This window comes from Anopheles stephensi, chromosome X, assembly GCF_013141755.1.
Source record: "Anopheles stephensi strain Indian chromosome X, UCI_ANSTEP_V1.0, whole genome shotgun sequence".
NCBI classification, from domain to species: domain Eukaryota; kingdom Metazoa; phylum Arthropoda; class Insecta; order Diptera; family Culicidae; genus Anopheles; species Anopheles stephensi.
The window spans coordinates 2,063,756-2,070,376 of record NC_050201.1 but is presented as its reverse complement, the minus strand read 5'-3'; the positions used below and the strand labels follow the sequence as shown (position 1 = coordinate 2,070,376).

The 6,621-nt window shown below is 41.0% G+C and overlaps 1 protein-coding gene across 1 annotated transcript; it reads right to left on the bottom strand.

Moving 5' to 3' along the window:
* Positions 1 to 1,591: 1,591 nt before the first annotated feature.
* On the bottom strand, positions 1,592 to 4,613 carry LOC118503345. Its single transcript, XM_036036518.1, has 3 exons — positions 4,178 to 4,613; positions 3,594 to 3,772; positions 1,592 to 3,516 (listed from the first exon to the last, which is right to left on the bottom strand). The coding sequence occupies exons 1-3, from the start codon at positions 4,395 to 4,397 to the stop codon at positions 3,505 to 3,507; spliced, it is 411 nt and encodes a 136-aa protein (XP_035892411.1). The 5' UTR covers positions 4,398 to 4,613; the 3' UTR covers positions 1,592 to 3,504.
* Between the last annotated feature and the right edge of the window lie 2,008 nt (positions 4,614 to 6,621).

The following is a 6,621-nucleotide window of genomic DNA, read 5'->3' as shown; positions in this document are numbered from 1 at the left end:
GTACTAAATATACCCCGTGTATACATTTCTTTCTAGTGATGATGCATGGTGCGATTGCTTTATACTGTCCCGACTGTATGCTGCTGATGATGTTGTATCGCTTCTAGATCAGACCAACCTGATCAGAGTGAAATGCGTTGGGACACGTTAACTGCTGCGATCAAGCATGATCACGATTAGCATCCTTATATAAATAATTCAACAAAGCTCATCAACAACACTGTGACACTTGGTTTGATGGTTCTTGGTTCTTTATTTTTAAATACAGACACTCGCACTGGATGTTCCTTTCGTTGATCAACCGAAAGAACAGCGATCCTGCAGCGATGTGGACATTGCGCAAATAAAGTACAAGAGCATCAAGTTTAGCTTAAGTTTATCAAACATTATCGTTAAGTATAGTTAAAGTTGCTAGATATGATCATTTGCTTACAATGGTTTCAAGCCTGAATAGATGGATGCCAATCAAGGCTTTAGTTGTAGTTGTTGCATGCCAACGGTCCTCTCATGGAGATAGGCCGCACCATTGTCTACGCCCTGTGAGCAAGCAAAAGCAAATAAATGCTTAATCGAGCGAATGTGTTACCAACACAAGGATCGTATTTCTTTGGTATAGTAAATCGTCCGAACTTAGCTATTTAGCTACATCTCTGCTATAACATCTTCAACAAATTCCATCAAAAGCCACACCATCCGTTTGCTCAATGGGTCGATCAAGCCGACCAAGCCCCAACAGGAAAGAAATATGAAGGTCCTTAGCATATTCGAATTAGAAATTCGGGGCTCCAAGTTACTAGAATCACACAGCCATCCTACAGAATATGGACTAAAAAAACTTGGTGCTTCTTTCAATGTGAACAGGACACAGATCCATGGCCAAACATTGATTCCAGTCGGGACGAAAGAGTTCTATGCTGGCAAACAACAACAGAAGACACCAATAAAGTCGAACGACTCAAAGTCTCTATGGACTCACCAACCGATCCTAACTGAGGCTATTGCTGTCTACATCATGTGCACCCGTTAAGACCTGATCACAGGTGACACTTTTGTGATATATCCAAGGAAGAATTAGAAACTATACACCTGTTGTTGCAGTGCTGAACAACATCAATAGACATTTATTGGTTATAGGCAAGATTACTTGCAACGCTTCAAGCAGTAACAAGAACTGTTTTGAGGTGTATCAAGCATGAGAACATTTGACATTTTCTATGTTTGTGTCATTTGAACGTTGTTTTAACATTTGAACAAATTTTTTTTGGTAAATTTTTTGTTTGTTTTTTGATTTTTTTTGCATCTTTTAAATGCTGAATAATAATGAGAGTTTGAACATTCGGAACAAGCTTTTTTTTGTATGGTTTTTGCTTGTTTTTCTCTTTTTTTTTGTTTTTTTTGGTCGTTTTTTGTGTGCTGAACAACTTTGAAAGTTGAACTGTATTGGTTTCCAGCAAGTTTCATTGGAACGCTTTAACGAGTAACAAGTATAGTTGTGTGAAATATTAATATTATATGAGAAATTTGAAGTATTTTTTCAATAATTTTAATGTCTTATAAGTTGCACGAGTTTTTTTCTATAATTTTTTGTTTGTTTTTCACTTTTTATGTTACTTTTTGTAGTTTTTCTGCGTAACATGTTTATATTTGAGTACTTTTAACATTTGGTTTAGTTGAACATATTTGAACTAGAGAACGATTTGTTTTTACTTTTTTTGTAGTTTTGGTTTGCTGTTTGTGTATTTTTATGTTGGCTGAAGAGTTTGCTCTATAATGGAAGTTTATAGACACTTAATGGAAAGTATCAAGTCGTTTGAGAAGGAACTTCAATATAGCATATGCATATTTGAGTATTATTTTGGTTATAGTAGTTTAACATGTGTGAACAGTTTAACTTTTTTTGTTGTATTTTTTGATGTTTTGTCTTTTGAACAACATTTAAAATTCATAGACATGTATTGGTTAAACTTGTAATGCGTCTTACAGTCTCGGAGTATCGGTTTTTGGTTTTGAGAACAACAATACAACTATAATTTTTTGTTTGTTTTTCAATTTTTATGTTACTTTTTGTAGTTTTTCTGCGTCGAACAAGATTGGTAGTTTATGGAAATGGAGTGAGTTAAAGGCAAGTGTACTTGCAACGCTTTAGGGATTATTCAGTAAATTGTTGGGTAACATCAACATATAAGTAACATATAGGTAACATCAATCATATAAGTATTTTTATGTTTAGTATAGTGGAAAATGTTTGGGTATTTCAACAATTTTTGTTGTTGTAATTTGGAGTGATTTTTTTTGTAGAACTTTAAACAACATTGGAAGTTAATATGCTTGTATTGGTGAGTATTTACTCAACTGTTGGGAAGTATCATTATAACATGTGAATATTTGAGTATTATTTTGGTTATAGTAGTTTAACATGTTTGAACAATTGAACTTTTTTTTTAATTGTTTGTGTGTGTGTGTGTTTGCAACGATTTCCACGCCAAAAACTTCAGTGTTGGTAGTAGCTGGGTGTTGAAAACGACAAAAGTAAATTCGTTCGGTGAGAGCGTTACGTGGGTAGAATCCAATCTTGCCCAGAGATTGAGATTTTGTGGGTGCGAAAATTGCATCTTCTTTTGGCAAAAGAAACAAACCTGGCGCGTCAGTGTTTTGTTTTGCCAAAAGAAGAGGTGGGTTCAGCAACAGGACATTGCGTTACGTTACTTGTTACTCTACTACTAATATTAATGGCTTGTCTAGCATGTCACAGGTGTTGTGACCACTCAGTAAAGTACTCCCTTCTCATCACTGTTTGGGTGTCAGGGCGAGGGATGCTTTGTAGAAATCTCTAGTAACTTCTTATCATCTAAGTGAGCTCTTAAACTGGTATGGTGTACCTCTGCTTTCAAGTGCACGGAACATACCTTTTTTCCCCTTGAGTTAAGTATGTCCTTGTGAAGGTGCAGGCAACAAAGGTAGCGCGTGATCGTCCAAATCATCGGTCACGATTTTTCTAATGTTTAAATGTTAGCTTCTTATCAGTATCAGTATCAGCTGCGTACCTAAAGTTTTCCGAATGTACATGGTGCACCAAATCCCCGGTGCCGGAGCGTAGGTGGTTTGAGTGCTGGTTGTGGTTTGGAGAACCAGGATGCAGGTAAAGCGAAGACCAGTATTTCCCGAACAACATTCAGTTGTGCTTATCCTAGTAGCAGCATCTTGTGAAGGAAGTGTTAGAATGAATCTTATCCTATCTTAAACTAGCGAGTATGTGTAAGAGTTTCGAGTATATTTCCGCCAGAACAGTGTGCCATCGATGCCGATAATGTGTACTAACACCACCAGAAGGATTAAACTAATCCCAATATTAGGTTATATGTGTAAACAATTCAGTCAGGTCTGTAAACAGTGCAGGTAGTGTTACCGGTGCAGGGAAGCAAGAACTAGTTTTAATCGTTTATTTATAGCGGCTTTGAGCCTCAGACACCTCATCCATCTGTCAAGTAGGACCAGTGAACCAGATCATGCCAGATCCTGCCAGATGACAAGAGGGATGTATATAGCAAAGTAAGTATACTTGCATGTTGAAGATATATTTCCCGCTCACCTACCGGCACTTTGTAGAAAAATTCCGTGGGTGCCTCTGCATTAATGATGTTCGATCCACGATTTACATCTTCTCCAGGATGAAACACGTTATTTATTAGGTGAATTATGTAATAGCGGTAGAATACCACTACCACTACGAAACACATTACCATCTCGGCACGGTGTGAGCCATACAGCATTACTGGAACGAATCGTAGAACACAGAGTATTAGGACTTTTTTGCCACGGGAAGATGCACAAGGCTCAGACAGTGGGATGAGTGTCCCGATCGGTTAATGGAGACACCTGGAATTTGACAAGTACTTTGTTACTAACGCTAGTAGTGAATACAGTGTAAGGAGCAGATGTTCAACCCACTTTTCGAGCACTAACTCTGAAAATGATCTTTACTTGCTGTCTTTCTGATTGGATATGCTTCAATCAGAAAGGCAAAAGACAGGAAAATAGTTGTTGTCTCTATTTACGAAGGGATGGTCTCACAATCTTCAAATCTTAACCTGAATGATGTACAACAAAAAGCTAACCCGATCTTCACTTTGAGATGATCAGCAATATTCGGTCGTATATCACCGTATGTGGCACTCACCACGAGCAACTATGTACAAGATAACCACGCGGGCCAGAACTCGCAGCAAATTTGCGATTGCCACATGCAGATCATCCATAGCTGGCGAATAGCGTTGAAAGAAGTTATGTGTTGGTGGGTCCAATGCCAGTGGCACGAGTTGATCGTCGTCATATCCGGTGAAGGTTGAGTCCGTATGGCTCATCTCATCCTCATCCTCGTCATAATATGCTATAGCCATCTTTTTCAACGTAGAGGCACTAAAACGCACGACACTTCAAAATTCCACCGCCACCTGTTCCTGTTCCTGTATTGCAATAAACGTTCACAGCAGCTGTGCTGATTGCTGCTCTACACTCCACTACAACAACACACACACAGACACACAGGACACCAAGACTGAAGTTCAAACGATCACTGGCACTGAGCAAGGAGCAGAATCTTTTTCAGGATGAAGCTATTTGTCTGATTGATTGATGGGAATTGAAGATTCGCTGCAATCCGATACGCTCTTTTGTACTTTCCAAACGCCCGATGCAACTGTCATGCTGCGCGGACGCAACATTTGTGCGAACGTTGCATTGTCACCCGTGGAAAGAGCTAGGGCGTACGAGAACTTCAAGCAGCTAAAGAAAGCTAGCATCTTCAGGATGCTGCAGGGCATTGTAAGACGGGGGAGTGGTTTCCTGTCACATAGCCGACTAGCTCCAGAGAGATGTACCTGCGTATTCGAAAGACTTCGTTGGACATGGAGAGAAAACGCGTCTTTCGTCTGTTCAATAGTTTTGGAATTCTTGAATGCTACGAGAGTGGACCACCATTATTTTGACTAGAGTTGCTTTCGATATCGTTCTAGCATCAAGCGGGTTATAAGTCTCCAGTTGATTCGTTCTGAGAGGTGAGCGTTTAGACGATCAATGGAAAATATAGATCCAAATCCATCATTTTGTTAGGAACACTGCAATCAATGTCCACTGGCTGGTATCAGCCGAAATCCTTATCAAAAAAGGATCACAAAGTCTTGCGATTGCGCTTAGGTTTCTATCTTCGGGTAGCTTGAAACATCACCGTAACCACTCCCATGCTACAATGCTCTGCAACATCCAACAGCACCGACGGCTCTCATCAGACGCTGTCCCTGTCCGCACCATAGGAAGTCACGTTCGCTTCAGCCCTGTTGCTGTCGACGCATGTCCCGACGCAACAAGTAACAGCGTTCGCAACAGCTGCAACAACGCAACAAGCAAGGGTGCGATTCAAAACGACTCTGTCGGCTGTAGTGGAACTTCAGTTTCGTTCGAACCGTCGTACGGATAACATCGAGGGATATCGCTCTCAGTGCCACTGCTCTCATACCGCTGTCATCGTGAGCAACACAATACAGCTTCTCGTACCGTACGAACGCTCGCTTCTGAGTCACGTGTGTGATTTGTGAGAAAAATTAAACTTGTGGTAGCAAATTCTAGAAACATTGGTGACGTTAGACGAACTAACCGGTGCATATTGTGTGGTGTTTGTGAAGTCGTCATTATCTGAACACAATCGTGAAGACATCGAGATGGCTGTTGCATATAATGCCGAGGCAGATGAAGCTGCCGTACCGAAACCACCATCAACAGCAACCAACACCATTCAGTCGCAATCAGCGCAGGGAGGATCTGAACCAGATCAGCAACCATCCAATCCGAACGACGAGCTGTTCAGAGTGATCGCAACGCTGCGAGCTCAAAGAGCGCTGAGTTCGATCATGGCTGACCTGATTACTGATGGTGAGTAGAACAGTCAGCTATCCGAACGTGCTCGAGTGCTGTGTTTGTTTTCCGTGGCGTTCCAGTACTAATACTCCTGCTGTGTGTACCGTTTCGTTCTAGTGATGTTGTATATCTCGATGTATCCAGAAGTTGCTATGTGTCCCAATTGCATGATGGTGATGTTGCTGCAGTTCTGTCTCTTGTAATGCCTCGCGCGCGGTTTGTCAGCAATGCATTAGGAGAGGCTCTCGTTCGGATCTCGATAAGCAACCGCATATAAATAATTTATCAAAGCTCATCAACAAATCTGTGACAGGGTTAGCAGTTCTTGGTTCTTTATTTTCAAACCATTCGCACCGCTCACAACATGCTCCGCTTTCGTCGATTAGCCGAGCGGTCAGCGGTCCTGGAGCGCTTTGTACATTTCGAAAATAAAGCAAACAAGCAACGGTGTAGGGTTAAGCTTTTTCCCCAAACTAATGTATCGTTAAGTATATAGCTAGAGTTGCTGGAAGTGATCGTGTGCTTATTATGCGGTTTCATGGCCGTTTGCGTTGGTCCTGGATGATCGTTCGGATGCGTGATTGTTAGGACGGGGAGCAAACAGTGGGCAGGCAATCAAGGCTTTCTGTGTAGTTTCTTTCGCTTGTCGTCTGTTTATCGCTTGCCAACGGCACCCACATGGAGATAGTCCGTGTCATTGTCTATATCTGG

Excerpts from the sequence above, each read along its gene's own strand:
- LOC118503345 (XM_036036518.1), bottom strand. The coding sequence starts at position 4,397 with ATGGCTATAGCATATTATGACGAGGATGAGGATGAGATGAGCCATACG. Across the intron at positions 3,773-4,177 it reads CTTGTACATAGTTGCTCGTG|TAATGCTGTATGGCTCACAC; the intron begins GTGAGTGCCACA and ends GATTCGTTCCAG.